This window comes from Pleurodeles waltl, chromosome 1_2 (genome assembly GCF_031143425.1).
Source record: "Pleurodeles waltl isolate 20211129_DDA chromosome 1_2, aPleWal1.hap1.20221129, whole genome shotgun sequence".
Classification (NCBI taxonomy): Eukaryota; Metazoa; Chordata; class Amphibia; order Caudata; family Salamandridae; genus Pleurodeles; species Pleurodeles waltl.
This window is the reverse complement of record NC_090437.1, coordinates 1,227,245,847-1,227,269,673: the sequence shown is the minus strand read 5'-3', so window position 1 is coordinate 1,227,269,673 and position 23,827 is coordinate 1,227,245,847. Positions and strand designations below refer to the sequence as shown.

At 50.1% G+C, this 23,827-nt stretch overlaps 2 protein-coding genes across 2 annotated transcripts in view; one reads left to right on the top strand and one right to left on the bottom strand.

Annotated features, from left to right (window-relative positions):
* FGFRL1 (fibroblast growth factor receptor like 1) overlaps positions 1 to 23,827 on the top strand; it is a 271,998-nt gene that overhangs the window by 2,777 nt on the left and 245,394 nt on the right. The window contains exon 2 of the mRNA XM_069204210.1: positions 6,741 to 6,859. Coding sequence (XP_069060311.1) covers positions 6,799 to 6,859 — 61 coding nt within the window. The 5' untranslated portion in view covers positions 6,741 to 6,798. The remainder of the gene's footprint in view (positions 1 to 6,740; positions 6,860 to 23,827) is intronic.
* On the bottom strand, positions 4,565 to 5,413 carry LOC138256627 (basic salivary proline-rich protein 2-like). The gene has a single exon (XM_069205869.1). It carries the CDS (start codon positions 5,411 to 5,413, stop codon positions 4,565 to 4,567), a length of 849 nt encoding a protein of 282 aa, XP_069061970.1.

Below are 23,827 nucleotides of genomic sequence, written 5' to 3'. Positions count from 1 at the left end.
AGGGCATTTTTTGTGTTTAAATGCTGATGTTATTGTTGTGGACACGTTAATAAGGCAGTATTGGTGGAAGCTTGGTTGAGTTTGGTATCGCTTACTCCCTTTTTCTGGTTAGATTATTTTTCCAGTTATAGGGTGTAAAGTGCATCTGGTGCTTGCTGTAGAGCTGCTGGTGTGTATTTTTCTATGTAGATTCTACCTGTATTTTGATAGCTGCGATCTCTGTGGTGTTTTTATAACTGTGGTTGTGGGGTTGTTGGTATTGTGTGTAGCTGTAGATCTGTTGGTGATTTTTGAAGCTGTAACAGTAGACCTGCTGTGGGGTTTCTGGATTCAGCAGTGGGGTTATTCACGTGTTTTTATAGCTGCAACAGTGGATAGATCGTTTTTGTGTCTGCAGCAGTTAGGTTTCTTTTTAATAACTGAATTAGTGATTATATTGAGTGTTTTTATATTTGCAGCTGTGACGTATTGGTAGTTGTAAAATTGTTAGCTATTCGTTGTTGCTGTCACTGTGTCTGGTTATTGTCGTGCGGTGTCTGTTTTGTGCGGTGTTTTATTGCTAAGACAGTGGAATGTTTTATTGTTTTGTACTTAGTTCAGAGAATTGATTGTTTGATTTCGCAGTAATGTTACAGGTTCTGTTTGTGTCTTGGAAGCCATCACTTTTGATAAATGCGCGCTCTTGTGGCTACTGGACAGGCGGATTCTGCGCTCAGCGGTGGTGGCAGCGAGGTAATAGTTGCTCCTACCCGCGTGGGTATGTTTGTGGAGGGTGAATGGTTGCTCTTACCGGCGTGGTTATATGCAAGGTGTGAATGTGCCCTTCTACCGGCGTGGTTATATGTAGAGGGTGAATGTGTCCTCTTACCGGAGTGGTTATGTGTCTGTAGAGGGGGAATGTGGGCTCTTACCGGAGTGGGTATGTTCTTGTAGAGGGTGAATGGTTGCTCCTACCGGCGTGGGTATGTGTTTGTAGAGTGTGAATGTCTGCTCTTACCGGCGTTGGTGGTTATATGCAAGGTGTGAATGTGCCCTTCTACCGGCGTGGTTATATGTAGAGGGTGAATGTGTTTTCCTACCGGAGTGGTAATGTGTTCGTAGAGGGTGAATATGTGCTCTTACCGGCGTGGTTATATGTAAAGGCTGAATGTGTGCTCTTACCGGCGTGGTTATGTGTTTGTAGCGTGTGAATGTGCGCTCTTCTCCTCGTGTCAGTGGGTGAATGTATGCTCCTACCGGAGTGGTAATGTGTTCGTAGAGGGTGAGTGTGTGCTCTTACCGGCCTGGTTATGTGTTTGTAGGGGGTGAATATGTGGTCTTACCGGCGTGGTTATATGTAAAGGCTGAATGTGTGCTCTTACTGGCGTGGTTATTTATGTGTTTGTAGAGGGTGAATGTGTGCTCTTACCGGCGTGGTCATGTGTTTGTAGAGTGTGAATGTGTGCTCCTACCGCAGTGGTTATATGTCTGTAGAGGGTGAATGTGTGCTCCTAACGGGGTGTTTATATGTAGAGTGCAGTGCTTAATTTGTAAATAAAAACCTGCCGGTGCCCAAAGCTCTCCCCTGAAATGCGCGGCTGCTACAAGTAAATGTGCGTGCTCAGAATACTGAGGCAGCGTAATCCTGAAGCCATCTCGGGTCTCTTTAATACATTTACAGCCACTCCCTGCCCTTTCACCTCACTCTTGCACCTTTCTCCCTTTCTGACGCTTTTTCGTTTTTCTTTTCATCCGCCTTTCCCATGTGTCTTTAGCTCGCAGTAAATGCTTGATGAAGAAAACTAATTGCTGGCACTCAAAAATAAGTGCTGATGCCCCTCACCGGAAACCACTAGCTCAAATTAAGCACTGGTAGAGGGGTGAATGTGTGTTCTTACCGGCGTGGTTATGTGTTTGTAGTGGTTGAACATGTGCCCTTCCAGTCCCGGCAGTGGGTGAATGTGTGGCCTTCTACTCGTGTCAGTGGGTGAATATGCGCCTTTATGTTCGTGTCAGTGGATGAATGTGCGCCCTTATGTTCGTGTCAGTGGGTGAATGTGCGCCCTTATGTTCGTGTCAGTGGGTGAATGTGCGCCCTTATGCTCGTGTCAGTGGGTGAATGTGTGCCGTATGGTGGTGTCAGTGGGTGAATGTGCGCCCTTATGCTCGTGTCAGTGGGTGATGAATGTGTGCCCGTATGGTGGTGTCAGTGGGTGAATGTGTGCCTTTATGCTCGTGGAAGTGGATGAATGCCCTTATAATGGTGGTAGCGGGTGAATGCGTGTCCTTATGGTCGTGGGCCAATCCGTGCTTTTAATGTTTCCGCGGGGAATTTGTGCTCCTTCCGTAATGGTTGCGTACGTGGGTGAATCTGTGCCCTTCTTGTCATGGCACCTAGTGAGTGCGTGTCCTCGAGGTCGCGATGAAAGCTGAATGTGTATCTTTGCATTCATGGCCGTGTGTGATACGCACTGGTACAGGGCAGCGAGCCTGGTTGTGTTTCCCAGCCCTGATGTGGCTGTGTGGACAAGTTACTCCCAGCTTGTTCATCAGCTCCGGTTTATGCTCCCAGCACCCGGGATCCCTTTTACCTATGATGGAGCCCCGCCCTCGAGGTGTGGGGGTGTCACAGAATTTTCGTGGTTGTGCCCCAGCTCTCTATATTCTGGGAGCAGCTTCTGCGTATACAACTGCCATGAATACGCTTATTTGTGTGACCCCCAGGGCTGCCGCGTACAGCCCACCACAAATCTTCTTCTAGTGGCCTTCGGAAGTGTCCTTGGGGGTATTCCTACATCCTTACCCTCAAAGCTGTACCTGCGCCCCGGTCTACACAACTCCGGTCACTGTGTATACGCACACCCCTGCGCACCCCGAGTGGCTCGCTCGCTGTATATTAATCAACCCGGTCGTTCCAGGACCCGCACACTTCAGCCCTGTTCACGGGCAGGTGGCAGAGCGCGGGTCCTTCGCCATCTGCCTCCCCCCTCTCCACCGCGCGGTGCCAACCCCCGATGACTAGGTTCCACTGTGAGACCCGTGGACTCGTCCTGGCGGAATGCTCCCGGCGTTTGTAACGATGCTGCCCGGTGCTCCGGGCTGGCTGCGCCCCCGCGAGGTGTGTGCAGCCAGCGCCGGGGCAGAGCCGGGGCCCGGTCATGCTCAGCGCCGCTGCGGGGGTCAGCTCGGTGTTTGTCACCGGGGTCTAGTGTGGGGGTTGGCAGTGTGCAGAGGGTTTGGCGAGGGACATCCACCGGATGCCCAGAGGGTTTGGCGCGGGCATCCACCGGGTGCGCAGAGGGTTTGGTTGGGGTTCCCACCGGGTAAGCAGAGGGTTTGTCGCGGGGTTCCCACCGGGTGCGCAGAGGGTTTGTCGCGGGGTTCCCTCCGGGTGGTTAGAGGGGTTGGCGCGGGGCATCCACCGGGTGCGCAGAGGGTGTGGTTGGGGTTCCCACCGGGTGCGCAGAGGGTTTGGTTGGGGTTCCCACCGGGTGCGCAGAGGGTTTGTCGCGGGGTTCCCACCGGGTGCGCAGAGGGTTTGGCGCGGGGTTCCCACCGGGAGCGCAGAGGGTTTGGCGCGGGGTTCCCACCGGGTAAGCAGAGGGTTGGTTCAGGGTTCCCACCGGGAGCGCAGAGGGTTTGGCGCGGGGCATCCACCGGGTGCGCAGAGGGTTGGTTCAGGGTTCCCACCGGGAGCGCAGAGGGTTTGGCGCGGGCATCCACCGGGTGCGCAGAGGGTTTGTCGCGGAGTTTCCTCCGGGTGGTTAGAGGGGTTGGCGCGGGGCATCCACCGGGTGCGCAGAGGGTGTGGTTGGGGTTCCCACCGGGTGCGCAGAGGGTTTGGTTGGGGTTCCCACCGGGTGCGCAGAGGGCTTGTCGCGGGGTTCCCACCGGGTGCGCAGAGGGTTTGGCGCGGGGTTCCCACCGGGAGCGCAGAGGGTTTGGCGCGGGGTTCCCACCGGGTAAGCAGAGGGTTGGTTCAGGGTTCCCACCGGGTGCGCAGAGGGTTTGGCGCGGGCATCCACCGGGTGCGCAGAGGGTTTGGTTGGGGTTCCCACCGGGTAAGCAGAGGGTTTGTCGCGGGGTTCCCACCGGGTGCGCAGAGGGTTTGTCGCGGGGTTCCCTCCGGGTGTTTAGAGGGGTTGGCGCGGGGCATCCACCGGGTGCGCAGAGGGTTTGGAGCGGGGTTCCCACCGGGTGCGCAGAGGGTTTGGCGCGGGGTTCCCACCGGGTGCGCAGAGGGTTTGGCGCGGGGTTCCCACCGGGTAAGCAGAGGGTTGGTTCAGGGTTCCCACCGGGAGCGCAGAGGGTTTGGCGCGGGGTTCCCTCCGGGTGGTTAGAGGGGTTGGCGCGGGGCATCCACCGGGTGCGCAGAGGGTTTGGCGCGGGGTTCCCACCGGGTGCGCAGAGGGTTTGGCGCGGGGTTCCCACCGGGTAAGCAGAGGGTTGGTTCAGGGTTCCCACCGGGAGCGCAGAGGGTTTGTCGCGGGGTTCCCACCGGGTGCGCAGAGGGTTGGTTCAGGGTTCCCACCGGGTGCGCAGAGGGTTTGGCGCGGGGTTCCCACCGGGTCAGCAGAGGGTTGGTTCAGGGTTCCCACCGGGAGCGCAGAGGGTTTGTCGCGGGGTTCCCACCGGGTGCACAGAGGGTTGGTTCAGGGTTCCCACCGGGTGCGCAGAGGGTTTGGCGCGGGGCATCCACCGGGTGCGCAGAGGGTTGGTTCAGGGTTCCCACCGGGTGCGCAGAGGGTTTGGCGCGGGGCATCCACCGGGTGCGCAGCGGGTTTGGTTGGGGTTCCCACCGGGTGGTAGAGGGGTTGGCGCGGGGCGTCCACCGGGTGCGCAGAGGGGTTGGCGCGGGGCGTCCACCGGGTGCGCAGAGGGTGTGGTTGGGGTTCCCACCGGGTGCGCAGAGGGTTTGGTTGGGGTTCCCACCGGGTGCGCAGAGGGCTTGTCGCGGGGTTCCCACCGGGTGCGCAGAGGGTTTGGCGCGGGGTTCCCACCGGGAGCGCAGAGGGTTTGGCGCGGGGTTCCCACCGGGTAAGCAGAGGGTTGGTTCAGGGTTCCCACCGGGTGCGCAGAGGGTTTGGCGCGGGCATCCACCGGGTGCGCAGAGGGTTTGGTTGGGGTTCCCACCGGGTAAGCAGAGGGTTTGTCGCGGGGTTCCCACCGGGTGCGCAGAGGGTTTGTCGCGGGGTTCCCTCCGGGTGTTTAGAGGGGTTGGCGCGGGGCATCCACCGGGTGCGCAGAGGGTTTGGAGCGGGGTTCCCACCGGGTGCGCAGAGGGTTTGGCGCGGGGTTCCCACCGGGTGCGCAGAGGGTTTGGCGCGGGGTTCCCACCGGGTAAGCAGAGGGTTGGTTCAGGGTTCCCACCGGGAGCGCAGAGGGTTTGGCGCGGGGTTCCCTCCGGGTGGTTAGAGGGGTTGGCGCGGGGCATCCACCGGGTGCGCAGAGGGTTTGGCGCGGGGTTCCCACCGGGTGCGCAGAGGGTTTGGCGCGGGGTTCCCACCGGGTAAGCAGAGGGTTGGTTCAGGGTTCCCACCGGGAGCGCAGAGGGTTTGTCGCGGGGTTCCCACCGGGTGCGCAGAGGGTTGGTTCAGGGTTCCCACCGGGTGCGCAGAGGGTTTGGCGCGGGGTTCCCACCGGGTCAGCAGAGGGTTGGTTCAGGGTTCCCACCGGGAGCGCAGAGGGTTTGTCGCGGGGTTCCCACCGGGTGCACAGAGGGTTGGTTCAGGGTTCCCACCGGGTGCGCAGAGGGTTTGGCGCGGGGCATCCACCGGGTGCGCAGAGGGTTGGTTCAGGGTTCCCACCGGGTGCGCAGAGGGTTTGGCGCGGGGCATCCACCGGGTGCGCAGCGGGTTTGGTTGGGGTTCCCACCGGGTGGTAGAGGGGTTGGCGCGGGGCGTCCACCGGGTGCGCAGAGGGGTTGGCGCGGGGCGTCCACCGGGTGCGCAGAGGGTTTGGCACAGACTGCTACTCCACGTGTTGCGCGCAGCATCGACTGTCACCCTGTGCTCGGAGGGATGCGTCGGCCGCCCCCTGCACTTGTCAGGCGCGCCCTCACTTTGTAATTAACCTGTTTGTCGGACGCTGCTCCGATTGTTGTGTGTCCCGCGGGCACGGGGCGTGTTACCGGAGTTTACAAGAGCCAGGAATCCAGGCTCCGTGTTCAGTGAGAGCGGGGACGGCGCGTGTCACTGAGGCGGCACGTCTGCTGGGGTGGCACCTGTGGCTCCTTCTGAGGCCACGTGGGCACTAAAAAACACAATGTCGACATGATTGTTAATTACACCCCTGTCCGCAGAAGGGCCAGGCAGTACTCATAGTATAAAGAATGTTGTGGTTTAAAATGTACAACTTTTTTTTTTTTTTTACCACCGACCATAGTTCACAACAGTAGTGCAGCGGCGTGTGAGAGGGTTCACGCTCCTGTGACGGCGATCACTGATGTTTTTTCACGTATCCCAGCCCATATAATAAAGCAGGGCGGAAGTGTCCGTATTTCACTATTCCCCAGTGGGGCTGCCCCGGGATGGCTGCTGTTCCCATCAGTCTTGCGCGGTTGGCTTCACTGGTTTCACCACACACTAGTGCCCTATAAAAGTGCCCGCGATCTCCTCGGCCCCACAGTGTGTGTGTCACTCGATATTGTCCGCACGAATACGGGGTACCGGGGCTGGGGGCGCGAGTGGGCCAGCTGTGCTACCCCATTTCACCTTTCTGCTCTGCGCACGTTTCTGAACGCAACGTTTTCCTTTTTGCAGGTCTGCAGAGAAGGCGGAGCGGTCCCTTGACCCGCCCCGGGAGTCTCACATTTGGACCATGGACTTGCATTTCGCGCTCCTCATCCTGGGGCTGGTCTCGCTGTCTGCCACTGCGAGAGGTTAGTGTGTTTATAATCTACTTTATGTCAGTGTGCCCCCCTCCCTCGCCCCAGACTTCCTGCTTTCACCAATGTGCACCCCTTGCTCGCTCCTGACTGCTGCCGGGCCTCCCTGCTTTCACCAGTGTGCCCCCCTCGCTCTTTCTAACACAGACTGCCCCCGGATCTCCCCACTTCCACAAGCGTGCACTGCCCCACCCTTCTACCACTAACTGCAGCCGGGTCGCACTGGGTTTTACCACTAATTGTATCTAAGTATTCATATCTCCCACTGCCTCTAGGTGACTCTCTCTGCTTTTAGCACTAACCACGGCTGCAGCGCCTGTGTGCGCGCGTCCCGCCTTCTACCACTAACTGCAGCGGGGTCTCCGTGGTTTCACCACTAAACTTTCCTTAGCATTTTCGCTGTATCCACTAGATGCAGCGGGGTCTGTCCTCTCAGCCCTAACTACAGCCGGTACCGGCCTTCATCCTTTGCTCCAGCAGGGCACCATGCGTTTACAGCCAAATGCAGCTGGGGCGCCATGCTTTTACCGCTAACTGCAGCTGCAGAGCCATGCTTTTACTGCCAACTGCAGCTGGAGCGCCATGCTTTTACCGCTAAATGCAGGAGGTGCACCATGCTTTACCGCTAACTGCAGCTGGGGCACCATGCTTTTACCGCCAACTGCAGCTGGAGCGCCATGCTTTTACCGCTAAATGTAGGAGGTGCACCATGCTTTACCGCTAACTGCAGCTGGGGCACCATGCTTTTACCGCCAACTGCAGCCGGAGCGCCATGCTTTTACCGCTAAATGCAGGAGGTGCACCATGCTTTACCGCTAACTGCAGCTGGGGCACCATGCTTTTACCGCCAACTGCAGCTGGAGCACCATGCTTTTACCACTAACTGCAGCTGGTGCACCATGCTTTTACAGCAAACTGCAGCTGGGGCACCATGCTTTTACTGCTAACTGCAGAAGGTGCACCATGCTTTACCGCTAACTGCAGGAGGTGCACCATGCTTTACCGCTAACTGCAGCTGGGGCACCATGCTTTTACCGCCAACTGCAGCTGGGGCACCATGCTTTTACCACTAACTGCAGCTGGTGCACCATGCTTTTACCGCCAACTGCAGCTGGGGCACCATGCTTTTACTGCTAATTTCAGCTGGTGCACCTTGCTTTTGCCGCCAACTGGAGCTGGGACACCATGCTTTTACCGCCAACTGGAGCTGGGACACCATGCTTTTACCGCCAAATGGAGCTGGGACACCATGTTTTTACCGCTAACTGCAGCTGGGGCACCATGCTTTTACCGCTAATTGCAGGTGCTGCCTCATGCTTTTACCGCTAATTGCAGGTGGCTCGCCATGCTTTTACCGCTAACTGCAGCTGGTGCCACATGGTTTTACCACTAACTGCAGCTGGGGCACCATGCTTTTACCGCTAACTGCAGCTGGGGCACCATGCTTTTACCGCTAACTGCAGCTGGTGCCACATGCTTTTACCGCTAACTGCAGCTGGGGTACCATGCTTTTAACGCTAACTGCAGCTGGGGCACCATGTGTTTACCGCTAACTGCAGGTGGCGCACCATGCTTTTACCACTAACTGCAGCTGGGGCACCATGCTTTTACCGCTAACTGCAGCTGGTGCCACATGCTTTTTACCGCTAACTGCAGCTGGGGCACCATGCTTTCACCGCTAACTGCAGCTGGGGCGCCATGTGTTTACCGCTAATTGCAGCTGGAGCACCATGCTTTTACCACTAACTGCAGTTGGGGCACCATGCTTTTACTGCTAACTGCAGCTGGGGCACCATGCTTTTACCGCTAACTGCAACTGGGGCACCATGCTTTTGCCGCTAGCTGGAGCTGGGACACCATGCTTTTACCGCCAAATGGAGCTGGGACACCATGTTTTTACCGCTAACTGCAGCTGGGGCACCATGCTTTTACCGCTAATTGCAGGTGCTGCCTCATGCTTTTACCGCTAATTGCAGGTGGCTCGCCATGCTTTTACCGCTAACTGCAGCTGGTGCCACATGGTTTTACCACTAACTGCAGCTGGGGCACCATGCTTTTACCGCTAACTGCAGCTGGGGCACCATGCTTTTACCGCTAACTGCAGCTGGTGCCACATGCTTTTACCGCTAACTGCAGCTGGGGTACCATGCTTTTAACGCTAACTGCAGCTGGGGCACCATGTGTTTACCGCTAACTGCAGGTGGCGCACCATGCTTTTACCACTAACTGCAGCTGGGGCACCATGCTTTTACCGCTAACTGCAGCTGGTGCCACATGCTTTTTACCGCTAACTGCAGCTGGGGCACCATGCTTTCACCGCTAACTGCAGCTGGGGCGCCATGTGTTTACCGCTAATTGCAGCTGGAGCACCATGCTTTTACCACTAACTGCAGTTGGGGCACCATGCTTTTACTGCTAACTGCAGCTGGGGCACCATGCTTTTACCGCTAACTGCAACTGGGGCACCATGCTTTTGCCGCTAGCTGGAGCTGGGACACCATGCTTTTACCGCCAACTGCAGCTGGGACACCATGCTTTTATCGCTAACTGCAGCTGGTGCCACATGATTTTACCACTAACTGCAGCTGGTGCCACATGCTTTTACCGCTAACTGCAGCTGGTGCACCATGCTTTTACCGCCAACTACTGCTGGGACACCATGCTTTTACCACTAACTGCAGCTGGGGCACCATGCTTTTACCGCTAACTGCAGCTGTAGCACCATGCTTTTACCGCTAACTGCCGGAGGTGCACCATGCTTTTACCACTAACTGCAGCTGGTGCACCATGCTTTTACCGCCAACTGCAGCTGGGACACCATGCTTTTACTGCTAACTGCAGCTGGGGCACCATGCTTTTACCGCTAACTGCAGCTGGGGCACCATGCTTTTGCCGCTAACTGGAGCTGGGACACCATGCTTTTACCGCCAACTGCAGCTGGGACACCATGCTTTTATCGCTAACTGCAGCTGGTGCCACATGCTTTTACCGCTAACTGCAGCTGGGGCACCATGCTTTTACCGCTAACTGCAGCTGGTGCCACATGCTTTTACTGCTAACTGCAGCTGGGGTACCATTCTTTTAACGCTAACTGCAGCTGGGGCGCCATGTGTTTACTGATAACTGCAGGTGGCGCACCATGCTTTTACCACTAACTGCAGCTGGGGCACCATGCTTTTACCGCTAACTGCAGCTGGTGCCACATGCTTTTTATCGCTAACTGCAGCTGGGGCACCATGCTTTCACCGCTAACTGCAGCTGGGGCGCCATGCTTTTACCGCTAACTGCAGCTGGGGCGCCATGTGTTTACCGCTAATTGCAGCTGTAGCACCATGCTTTTACAGCTAACAGCAGCTGTAGCACTATGCTTTTACCGCTAACTGCAGCTGCTGCACCATGCTTTTACCGCTAACTACAGCAGCTGTAGCACCATGCTTTTACCGCTAACTGCAGCTGGTGCACCATGCTTTTACCGCCAACTACAGCTGGGACACCATGCTTTTACCGCTAACTGCAGCTGGGGCACCATGCTTTTACCGCCAACTACAGCTGGGACACCATGCTTTTACCGCTAACTGCAGCTGGGGCACCATGCTTTTAACGCTAACTGCAACTGGGGCGCCATGTGTTTACCGCTAACTGCAGCTGGTGCCACATGCTTTTACTGCTAACTGCAGCTGGGGTACCATGCTTTTAACGCTAACTGCAGCTGGGGCACCATGCTTTTACCGCTAACTGCAGCTGTAGCACCATGCTTTTACCGCTAACTGCCGGAGGTGCACCATGCTTTTACCACTAACTGCAGCTGGTGCACTATGCTTTTACCGCCAACTGCAGCTGGGACACCATGCTTTTACTGCTAACTGCAGCTGGGGCACCATGCTTTTACCGCTAACTGCAGGTGGCGCACCATGCTTTTACCACTAACTGCAGCTGGGGCACCATGCTTTTACCGCTAACTGCAGCTGGTGCCACATGCTTTTTACCGCTAACTGCAGCTGGGGCACCATGCTTTCACCGCTAACTGCAGCTGGGGTGCCATGCTTTTACCGCTAACTGCAGCTGGGGCGCCATGTGTTTACCGCTAATTGCAGCTGTAGCACCATGCTTTTACAGCTAACAGCAGCTGTAGCACTATGCTTTTACCGCTAACTGCAGCTGGTGCACCATGCTTTTACCGCTAACTACAGCAGCTGTAGCACCATGCTTTTGCCGCTAACTGCAGCTGGTGCACCATGCTTTTACCGCCAACTACAGCTGGGACATCATGCTTTTACCGCTAACTGCAGCTGGGGCACCATGCTTTTACCGCCAACTACAGCTGTGACACCATGCTTTTACCACTAACTGCAGCTGGGGCACCATGCTTTTAACGCTAACAGCAGCTGGGGCGCCATGTGTTTACCGCTAACTGCAGCTGGGGCGCCATGTGTTTACCGCTAATTGCAGCTGTAGCACCATGCTTTTACAGCTAACAGCAGCTGTAGCACTATGCTTTTACCACTAACTGCAGCTGGTGCACCATGCTTTTACCGCTAACTACAGCAGCTGTAGCACCATGCTTTTATCGCTAACTGCAGCTGGTGCACCATGCTTTTACCGCCAACTACAGCTGGGACACCATGCTTTTACCGCTAACTGCAGCTGGGGCACCATGCTTTTACCGCTAACTGCAGCTGTAGCACCATGCTTTTCCCTCTAACTGCCAGAGGTGCACCATGCTCTTACCACTAACTGCAGCTGGTGCACCATGCTTTTACCGCCAACTGCAGCTGGGGCACCATGCTTTTACCGCTAACTGCAGCTGGGACACCATGCTTTTACCGCCAACTGCAGCTGGGGCACCATGCTTTTACCCTCTAACTGCAGCTGGGGTGCCATGTGTTTACCGCTAACTGCAGTTGGGGCGCCATGTGTTTACCGCTAACTACAGCTGGAGCACTATGCTTTTACCACTAACAGCAGCTGTAGCACCATGCTTTTACCGCTAACTGCAGCTGGGGCACCATGCTTTTACTGCCAACTGCAGGTGGTGCACCATGCTTTTAACGCTAACTGTAGCTGGGGTGCCATGTGTTTACCGGTAACTGCAGCTGGATCCACATGCTTTTACTGCTAACTGCAGGTGGCGCACCATGCTTTTACCGCTAACATGCAGTTCTAGCACCATGCTTTTACCGCTAACTGCAGCTCTAGCACCATGCTGTTACCGCTTACTGCAGCTGGGGCACCATGTTTTTACCGCTAACTGCAGCTGGCGCACCATGCTTTTACCACTAACTGCAGCTGTAGCACTATGCTTTTACGGCCAACCGCAGGTGGCACACCATGCTTTTACCGCTAACTGCAGCCGTAGCACCATGCTTTTACCGCTAACTGCAGGTGGCACACCATGTGTTTACCGCTAACCGCAGCTGGGGCGCCATGCTTTTACTGCTAACCGCAGCTGGGGCGCCATGCGTTTACTGCTAACCGCAGCTGGGGCGCCATGCGTTTACTGCTAACCGCAGCTGGGGCGCCATGCGTTTACTGCTAACCGCAGCTGGGGCGCCATGCGTTTACTGCTAACTGCAGCTGGGGCGCCATACGTTTACTGCTAACCGCAGCTGGGGCGCCATGCGTTTACTGCTAACCGCAGCTGGGGCGCCATACGTTTACTGCTAACCGCAGCTGGGGCACCATGCATTTACTGGTAACTGCAGCAGGTGACCCTGATTTCTCCACTAAATCTTTGTGAAGTGTTTCTGCTTTCACCCATATCTGCTACTGGGTCTCTGCATTCGCCTCCAACTACAGCCACAGCTGAGCATTTCTACTCCTGCCACTGAGTGCAGCTCAGTTTCCCTGCCTTTCTCATTAACAAAAGCCGGGTCACATTTCTCTTACTATTGACTGCATCTGGCGTCTCCCTGCGTCACCAGTAACCTTTAGCTGAACACTTCCGCTGTCACCACTAACTTCCGCCGTCGCCCTGTGTTGACCCCGGCCTGCAGCTCCCTCTCCCAGCTCTGCTCTCAGTGCTAACCAGGCTTCTTCACATGGTCAGTCTTACCACTAACCTTTGTTGCCGCCCGGCCTTCACCTATGACTACAACAGGGGCTCCTCGCCGGTACCAACAGCTTGACTTGCACAAAAATAAATAATTTCATGTAATCGATTTTGAAATAATGCCACCTTGCATTGGGGTTGTACATGAAAATGTTGTATTTTATGGTCTGTAGTGGGGTCAGATTGAACATGAAAATCGTGTTTTTCCTCTTTTCCTTTGGGCCGCGATGGTCACTGTGCTTTTTAATGAGTAGTTTAACCGAGGGTTCAAATTAAAAGTGCCGCGCCTGTCTCCTCTCTCTGCTTTTGTCAGGTTTGGGCTGCGCCTGTGAATAAATACGTTTTTTTTCTTCTAACGAGGACTTTAATTGAAGGTGAACCTTTAGGAGTGTTTTTTTTCTTTCCGCCCATGAGTAAAAATCATCAATTAAGCTGCAGTTTTCGGAGTGGCGTCAAAGACAACAGAGGCATTCCTCTCCGGGTCACTGTGCCCCTCCCTCGGTAATCCCACCGAGGCCTGCGTCCATTCACCCGGCGCAGAAGACAAACAGCGGCCCATTAGCGTGGCCGGAGACCGGCCCGTGGCTTAACGTGGCTAAACGTGGCTAGAAGCAGATGCCCTGGGTCCAGGGATCCGGCTCTGCCAGCCCTGAGCACATTCTGCTTGGCCAGTGTGTGTTTGTTCGTGAAGCAATGTGGACACAGGTTTTTGTGAGGCTTTTACAAGACCACACAGTGCTCACCCAAGGCCTTATTTAGAGTTTGGTGGATGGGGTTGTTCTATCACAAATGTGACGGATATGCTGTTCACTGTATTACAATCCCACTATATCCTATGGAAATTGGAACATGGCGGACAGAATATCCGTCACGTTTGTCCGCCAAATTCTATATCAGGTCCACACTGATCCCTCGCTGGAAGGGACCAGCGATCTGGAAGTAAAGTCAGGCACCCCTGAGTCCCCACACCAAGGCCTTGTGGTGCCAGGCTTTCTGGCTTTAGCACTGTGAGACCTTATAGCTGTAGTGCAGCGCCTTGAAGCTATTCAGTGTGACACCTTCCATATCTAGCAACTGTGCATTAGCGCATGGCAGTGGAAAACCAGGACCTTTAGCACTCAGACAGCATGTTGCATTAGATTTGTAATGGCCAGTAACCGTTGCAGTGTGTTATGTTATGACTATTTGGAGAGCTTGTGTCTCACCTGGCAGGGTATCAAGGTGCTAGATAAAGAGGTGACTGTGCTGTCTGAGTTTGATACCATGTAGAGTTGCCACTGACATTGTTGGTGCTTTAACTCAGCATGCCCTTGTCTTTAGAACAGTGCCCACATATACCCAGGGCCACTGGAATTCTGTGATTCTGCCGCTGTGGCAATTTTCGCATAATTATGGACTTGTCGCATTTGTCAATAAAATTATCATCTGATGCATGATCTGCAGCTCTTTAAAAAATGGTCTAGCTCAAGCGGATCAAAAGGTACAAAAAGTATGGTGACTCGGGTTCCTGCGCACTGGAAGGCTTTTCGCCAAGTTTGACTGGTCATCTTTCAGTTGCTAATTGCTGTATTTGGGTCTTGAGTTGATACTAATTAAGGTGAACACTTTTTCTCAGATACCATTACCAGGTGTAAAAATGACAAAATAATGAGTTACTACTATCACAAAATGTGCCTTATTATGCCACATAATTTCCCTTTTCTTGCTGCATAATTTAGTTAACGCTGATGCATAATCAGTGGTGCCTTAGGCAAAGTAACTTTTTGCTGACCCATTTGCTGGCAGTGGGGGCCATGTTTGATGTGTCTGAAGGCCCTCTAGTGCCCACATGCTAGTACTGCAGTAGGCGACTGCCTAGTAGCGCCTTGTGGTGTCACCAGCCCTGTACAAGTTCCAGGCCCGGTATTCAGTGGATCAGAATTCACTTTTACTCTAGTGTTCTTAATCCCCATATTAAAACCATTCATCATCAACAAGCAGGACAAAAAGCGGAAACCTGATATTGGGCCCGTGGCTTTTCAGCGTGTACACGCGGGGAGCTCTGGGAAGGAGTGGCTCCGTGAAAAGGGGGCTGCTGGGAGGTGAATGGAGCGGAAAAGTTGTACAAGGCATTTATGACCTGAACAGGCCCGGAGACCTCCAGTCTTGGCCCACAATGGAGAGTCAGTTTTCAGCACCAGGTTATAGGGAAGCATTGTATGCATCCAGATGACCTCATGGGTGTATATGGTTCCAGCCAACCACAAATACCTGCCAGCGCTACTCTGGCGCTCTGCGGTGGGCTGCTGCTTATAAAAGATTTCTGTCTTCATTGTTCACTGTTCCGAGCAGAGGTTTTTTTTTTTTAAATACGTTTCCGTCCTCTTCAGTGTGGATGTGCACATTTGCCTTTCTTCAGAAGTTTTACTGCACGTGTGCTAACAACCCTGATGACATCCACCACAACAGTTGACTGTTGCTGCTATTTCATTGCTAGCCCAAGGCTTTCTTGTGGCTCAGTGGTCCGGGAACCCATGGGGGTCCGCGTAGCCTCCTCAGGGGGTCCGCAGCTGCTTAGAAAATTAAATTAAATATTATTAACAGATTAGGTCCCCAGCTTTCAGTAATGGTTCAGTGGGGGGTCCCCAGGTTGCAATAATGATTCAGTGGGGGTACCCGAGTTCCAGTAATGATAAAGTGGGGGTCCACAGAGGTCAAAAGATTGGGAACCACTGTTATGGCTCATTTTTGTAACTGTCTCAGAAAGCCTCCAGAATCTATGTATGGGAGGTTTGAGTTAATCTCAGCTACTTGCAATCACTCTGGTCCTCATTCCACTCCTTTGTGTTCAGCTGTTTTCAACCGTTACAGACAGGGACCAACCATATGCAAAGCCCTCTAGGCTACGCCCCAAAAATGGACCATCTAGCCCAAAGTTCGAGGTCATGTCCGATCAAAATGGGAAGACAAGCAACCCCAGACCAGTTTAATTTGTGACCGTACTGGGTCACAGAGGGAATATTAGTTTCTTAGATTTTTCCCACTATATTCTCATTTTGTATTTCTTTGATTTTTTTTTTTCTTTTCTATTTTCTGAATAGTAGCTTTTGGGATAGGAGAACGTCTAACATCAGTTTTCGAAGTAATAATTTGCTCAGTACAGAAAAAAAATGAAATGACACATTTTCAGCTCCTTTGGACATCCTGCTTTATGTGGAGGCACGAATCCTGCTCTGATATTGGGGAAATCACTTTCGGTGATGGAAAAGCCCCACTTGTTGTCTTTGTCTCTATTCCGGAGGGCTGGTATTAAGCGATTCTCTGTCTGCAACCAGGTGTGACATACTATATATATATATATATATATATAACCTATAGGGCGGGCCATGCGCCTTTTGGGTGAGGCTGCCAGACTCCGCTTCAATGCTTGGGATCTGGTGGGCCATGTGTTGCTTTGTGAAATATTGTTGCAGCTCTTGGAGAGCTCTAATATAAGTGGTTGGTACCTACACCTTGCACAAAACATTATCACGCGGTTGTGACTTAAGTATAGAAGACTCAAGATTTTAGAGCATAATTTGATTTTGGAACTTCATAGATGGATTTTCTCCTTTGTCTGTTGAGGTCATCTCTGATTTAATTTACATTTCAATAAAATACAAAATTAAAAGATTGATGTGGGTGATCATGTGCATGTATACAAACCATGCAGATGCATTCATCCATCCGTCTGTCTCTTTCTGTATACGTGTCCATGGATGTGATGTGGAGATGTGGTTTACAGGCTAGGATGCTGAGGATGAAGGGTATCACCCTGAGTTCTACTCTTGGCTTCGTTGCATGACCATGCTTTGTTATCCTGGGCAGATCACTTGTATTTGCTTCCAAACACCAGCATGTAGCCCTTAGGTCACATACTCAAAGTTCAGAGATGTTGTGTTCCTAGGGTCAACAAACTGAGGAGAGTTAATTTGGGTCATAGAAAACATTACTGTTTAGAGAGCTACTGGAATGCACAACTGCAGGTTTTTATACATATGAATTTGTATTACAATATATCCACAGAGTTGGCATGAATTGTATTGTTTTGCCTGCCAGACATACAAGAGACAAATACATGTTTTTATAATAATCGTTGCTGACCAATCCTTCTTGGATTAATACAACTGCTTGTCAGTGATTGGCTCCGAACACTGTGGGAGGAGCTGGGCCTGGACACCACATTCAGGCGACAGTGCATGTTAGATTGGTAGGAGAGAGGGTCATGATATAGCATTTTGCAATTGCCATCTTAAGTACATAATTGGGCTCGGTCTTCATCATTCTCAGTTGGGAGTAAACTAATGAACTGGCAAGCACCCCCTGATGCGAGATAAGATTACAATAAGTTGTTCAGTTTCTCCTTATGTTCTTCTCAAATTGGGCACACCTCATCGGAGTTTGTATTTTGTTGCCTTTCTTTTAAAATGTTAATGTGTATTTCCAAATAATGTTCTTTCTTGGTTTTTATTCCTTGTTAATGAAACCCTAGCTTGTTTTGTGATTTACTTTAGACCAGAGAATGAGCATGTCTATGTAGGAGGTTTGGGAATACCTACAAGCATATCAACGTTTGGGTGTGTATTGCATTTTGTGTGGGCACCTCTCCTTGCGTGGCCACTTTCCTGCGCTTTAAACCTACCATCTCAGAAAATCCTCGACTGCTGTTAATGCTCAGTACGATGATCATACTCTTGTTTTAGGTTTGTAATTGCACACTGTTAAGTTAGGTGCATCAAACGTTTGGTAATCTGGCCTGTGTTTATTGTTTGGATTTTTAAACCAGGCCTAAGAAATAGTTACTTGCTGTAATTATGCATCCAGAGAAACCAAATTGACTGGCCCTAGTTGCTCATTTGTGGGTTAGAATAAGGTGTGGATTGACTTGAGGTTCTGAGTATAATAACTTCTCTATATGTTTATTGCAGCCCTTCGCAATATTTTAACAATTCCACTGCGCTATTAACCCGTGGTGCATGAACACAAATCAAATCCCAGTTATTTCACCAACCTTTGGCTTGATGGACATGACTGGCTTGCTAATGTGCAGAAAAGCTTGAGAAGATAACCTCGAGGTTGGCACAGTGGCACCCTCCCAAAAGGGCAGTACCTCACCATAGAGTACATGAACCAGCAAGCTCCTCCCGGGTGAGTAGAGATCCCCTGTCACGCCAAGATAGGGCACACAAATTCTCCTTCTTTAAGGAGCGGAGTACAACAGAACCTTATGGCGAGGAAGTTTCCGATGTCTCTTGGGAACACCCCCACCCAAAAACTCCTCCTGCCCCAACACACCCATGTCACGGACAAGAGTCCAAATCCAGTTCTTTAGGTTAGGGGGTCATAAGTCCCTGGCCGTATTTATTTACACATATATACAAAACACAATTTTATCACTTTTATGCACAGTAACCCACAATTCTACATTTTGTTTACAGAATTGACTCCTAGAAACTTTTCTATGATGCGCTCAGTTAGGTTACCATTGAAGTAGAGTAAAGAATAGGCCTTTCATCCGTGTCTACTCTTCTGTTCTGATAGTTTCTCCATAATATAAAGCTGGGGTCACGTGTGTGCTTGGTGGCTTCCTTTCACCAACATGAACCACTACCGGTGGTGTGTGCACGGCATGCCAGCCTTTTCTGTAAGATCCACATCATTGTTTCCTCAGGGTATTATAGGAAGGACAAAACAATAGGAAATGCTGTATATCCTCTATTGAGTGCGGAGCACAGCTGCAAAATCAATTCAGCCAGCCATGGGTTTGGCCGACATCCTTTTAGCCGCTGCAGGTTTCAACTGGTCTAAGTTGACTTCCCAGATGGGTTTATTCAGTATGTGTTTGTCATCTCTATATTGTCTGCACAAAAAGGTTTGATGTTCTTTTCAAAGATGGGCCTTCAGTAACTTGTGGCCTAATACAAATGTTGTATCAACAACATATTCCACACACCACCCTCAACTTAATGCTTTTTTTGTATTTGTGTATCGCTTTCTGATTAAATTATATCTAAAATAATCATAAATTTTATTCTTCTGGGAGATGATGCGTATTCTTTTAAATATGATTACCTAATTCTTAAATTTATAGTCAACTGAATTTACTGAATTTGATGGCTTCTTTTGTTTCCTTTCACAGTAAATCGCTCAATCGGAAGTGAAATGTTACACATTTAAATTTGACACCTCATTTCAAGAGGACTGGTAATCCTGATTCGTGCACAAAAGGGAGTTTGTGCCTGAATAGGGTTTAGAAGTATTGTACAAACTTCACACTTTTCCCCATGTACAAGATTTGCCAATTTACACCTGGCGGAATCGGAGCACTGAGAAAACAGAATATGCTGTGTTTTAAAACATGGACTGGGGGAAATGTGCAGTATTGCTGGAGCTGGTATTAAAACCGCTAATGCTGGTGTCTGTGAAAAGCACAGCACCTTTCTTTGAGGGTCTACTACACTCTCATGGAGGCTCTCAGGAGGTGGCGGGTGAGAACAATTCACATGTTACAAAAACCTGGCTCCATGTAATCAAGGCCGCTGGTGTGTTGCAGATTAGTTTGTTGCTGGCAGGTTGAGTGCCAGCCACTTCAAGGGCAAATGGAGTTTCCACCACATGAAGGAAAGCAAACAAAGTTTTTCATTTGCTAGTATTTGAAAACACTACTTCTTTTGGGGGCTGAGGGAGGGAGTGATCTTTGAGTATCAATGGAGGTTTTCATTGAAAAAGAAAACACTTGCTTCCTGAATGGCTTATAAAATCACGCTATTTGAAGGCTTCGGTTCGTAGAAAAGTTTATTTTATCCACGTAGCTTAAGAACTGTGCAATTCCTTCCTTCATTCTCACATCTCTGGTTGCCTCTTTAATGTGAGCTTGTTAGTTGTTAGTGAGTATTTTCTCCAGATCAAAGATGCAAATGTCTCTCTGAGTTAAGGACCAGCATCACTTGTCCCAAGTCCTCAGTTACAAGCAAGGCGGCCTTTGAGATTAGCCTCCCTCACCAGTTTGAAATGGTAACACATTGGTCATGGTAGATGTTCGTGGCTCAAGATTGAGAGATTGTATGTTTGTGCTCTGGCACGATCATATCCCACAGAAATAGGCATATCTCCAAATAGGCATATCAAAGATGGGTCTCTTGAGAAGATGATGAACCCTGCCATTATTTCTGTGCTCAGCAAGATTTAACCATTCATAAGGAATCTCTGTTCTTCTGTTCTCCAGTCAGTGAGTGTGAGAACCACTCCTTGTGCACAGACCGCCAGAAGACAATGTAGCTCTTTTCACTATGCTGTGTGTGTCTCGCACACTGGCTGTCAGCTCCCTTAATAAATCTGTGTGTATTGTAGAAAGGTATGAATAGCTTGGGAGGGAATTTGTGTTGAAGTGCAAGGCAGCGTTCTTGGATAAGAAATGTCTCAACCCAAGTGTCTTAGACTATGTACCTTTGACGGCACTGCCTTCTAGTTCTCAAGAGGTTTGTGGCATCCTCCCAAGATGGAATGGCCTGGTTTCTGATCTAAACAATTGTATCCTGCTATTAAAAGAGATGTACAAGAGCTAATTTAGAGCTGTGCTGGCTTGTGCTTGGCCTACAACAGCACTGAATACGCCACTGGTAACTTAGGTCAGCCATAGTTCTAATTTTCCTTTCCGGAGTCAAGCACGAATGAGCGTTGTGGCATGTGGTCCCAAAGTGTGATCACACAGTCCACTCTTTGTTGAATGTGGTATCCCAGAGTGCTGAGAACAACCTAACCTGTGTTATTTTTAGACGGATCATCGGGCTACTTCTTCCATGGAGTGCTCGCCCTGAAGTTTCAGTCAAGAGCGAAAACCATGAACTGGGAACACTGAATGCATGAAGAGAGCTTATTATTTTTCCCAACATATTTTCCTTTTCCTTGAGTAACTGTAGAACCCAAAGTGGTTTCAGTGTTGGCAAGCAGTGGCTATTTTCCCCCTTCCTTTGCAAATTTACTGTATAGAAGATTTACATAAACCTGGGTGTCCTGTCATCTGTTTGAATAATGACTGCGGTAGTCGCGAACCTGAGGCGATTTGTTCACTGTGTAAATACATTTTTAATTATTTCATTTTATAGTGAGGCACATAAAAATCCTGGTCTCCTAACTCACATGTCTCTGTTGTCTGTGTGGAGTTCTTCCTCTCGTAAAGTTCACGGTAGCTGTGGTGTCCTCCACAAAGCTAGATGGAGGAGGGTCAGTTTTGCAAGTGATTGGTTATAGTCAAAGCAGATAATTCATATTTTCTTACCCTGTGTGTCCTTTAGTTTGCTATTTCTTTCTCCTTCTCCTTGGTTCCTGCAAGTGATCAGAAGACAAAAATAAACCTCACAAATGATAAACTTCATTCACACTGTCAAAGTCTGTAATATTATGACCTTTAATTGATCAAAAGTTAAAAGTAATGCAGATGTATTTCTCCTCAAGACTTGGTGTCAACCCTACTAATTTTCCATCTTACTTAATCAAAATTTCAGCCAAGCCTTGATTTGGGAAAAACTTGATTGGAAAAGAAAAAGGTTTTTTCAAGACTATCTTGTCAATATCCACTCCCTGTCATTCTGCTTTATTTGTTACTTATTATCTTCTTTTTACTGCCTCCTTTTTCTTACCAAATGAGCTGAAATAACTTGGATGGTTGCCTCAGGGTTTCCATGAGAGCTCACCTGATATTTGTCTGCTTAAAATAACCTTCCCATGCTGCACGGATCACTGTCTTTCCCCTCAAAGCCCTGATTATGAGTTTAGGTGCTATTTACTGCACCTGATAAATAACGTTTCCACAGGGTTTGTTATTTACCAGCTATGATAAATAACACCTATTATGAGTTGGTGGGGAATAAAATGCACATTTTGGTGTTTAAAGCAACAAAATCCACATGATACGGTAAATAGTGATTGTTTTTCGCCCATTAAATTTCAGCAGGTTTAACCTGCTGCAATTTAACAAAGGTGGAGGAGTTTAATGTATCGCATAATTGTTAGATGTGTTAAATACCTAACAACTCGGAAACAGGGGTTTGCGCACAGGTTGGAATATACCAACCACTCATAATCAGAGCCTATCTGGACTTGGATTTAAAGCCTGGGGGCATAAAACAACACCAAAGGGATCCTTCTGCCTTCCCCGCTAAATATGTGTTAGAACAACCATTCAACTAGATACGAGGATAAAAGATTTGTTGATGCTCTCATCTGGCTCCCCTATAAGTGTTACTTTCTCCACTCAGCAGGCCGCACACAATATTTAACAGATCACCCATCCTCTGCTAGAGGTTACCTGCAAAGGCTTTAGGTTGAGAACGCCCCCTATAATTCTGACTGGGAGTTTCTCATTGTAATCCCAGCTGTAATGGCGGTGTTACCATGTCCCCAGCCCTAAGTATTAATTTTTATTTGTTTACTAGGATCTTTTCACCAGAAATGGTTTTCAGTAACCAAAAAGAAGTACAGAGGAACATCAAGGGTGCAGCCATTTTGAGGATGAATTAGTATATTATTTAAATAGCATTGAGGTTGTGAATATGGTTATGGATGTAGGGAAATGTGAGGGGATGCTTACAGATCAGCTTGGAGGGCTTTCTTTTAGATGGATTCCAAGGAATAGAATCAGAGGTATGTGGAAGAGTCAAGGAGGAAGATATTGACGAGAGTGTGGCAGTCATATGTTGGGTTAGTAATGAGCACACCCACAGACCAGGGTTGATAGTCTGTATGAGATTATTCTTGTGGTGGACAGCCAGAGTACACCATGTGGTGGTTGTGTGTCTTGGGAGATGGATCTTAGAGTTTCCTACTGTGTTAAACCTATAAACTGTCCTGCTGGTGTATTAGCGGCCACATTCTTTTTAGAGGTAGAGGACTCTGGGTAGAAGAAGAAGCAGAGGAGATGTTCCAAGTGGATCCCTAGCAGGTGACTGGCACAAGGTGGAGATTAATATTGATTGGACAAATGCCTTACATTTTAATGTGTATGGTTGGACACATTAGTTCAAGCATACACATGATCATCAGACTTTTTATCTTTAATGTTTTGTTAGGACTTGAGAGCAAGCCTGACTCCAGAGTTGCAAACTGACTCCCTGTTTCTCTTTCACACTGGAGGACCATCCTTTGGTTGGGAGTTACAATGTCCTAAGTCAAAACCTACAGCGATAGCATTGCTTGCGGCAGTGTGTAGATGGCTGTATCCTTTTGTTCATTTTCCTGACTGTTTGCTTGGCCCGTGCGTCTTTCATCAAACACCATCTGGACCAGCAGCTATAGAGCTGTTCAGTTTCTGGAATGGGGGTACATTTTAGTACAGAAGACTGACAATGCCTATAAATATTAGGGTGTCTTTACCTGCTCCTTCCAGAACATACAGCAAATGTTCCCAGAGCCAGGATAATGAATATTGTAATCAAATCGCAGCATTGCCTTTTTTATTTACCCTATAGAAAACTAGCACAGTTACATGAGTAATAATTAATTTGCAAAAATGAATGTTGTAGTTGTGCTTTCTCTTGGAATTGCTGTGCGCAAAACAAAAGCAAAGTTGAAGGGTTACACATATGTGTTATTTGCTTGTTTAGTTTGCTATTGTTGGGTTGCACTTTCAACCAAGAGAAACATGCAGGGGGGCTGCTCTGATCACAAATCTCCAGTATTATGAGACTGAGGGGTGTCAGTGGCAGACACCTATGGGAACCCTATTAATGGCAAAAGGTACTGAAGCCCGGTACATCACGAGCTTGTATCTGACTCAAGAGGGTCGTCTAGTATTGTCTGCAGTACTACATCATTAGGAAAAACTAATAAGAGAATACTGTCTTATCACTTCTATTGGGCTGCTGACATTGGCAAAGCCAATAGGTCTGGCTTTAATG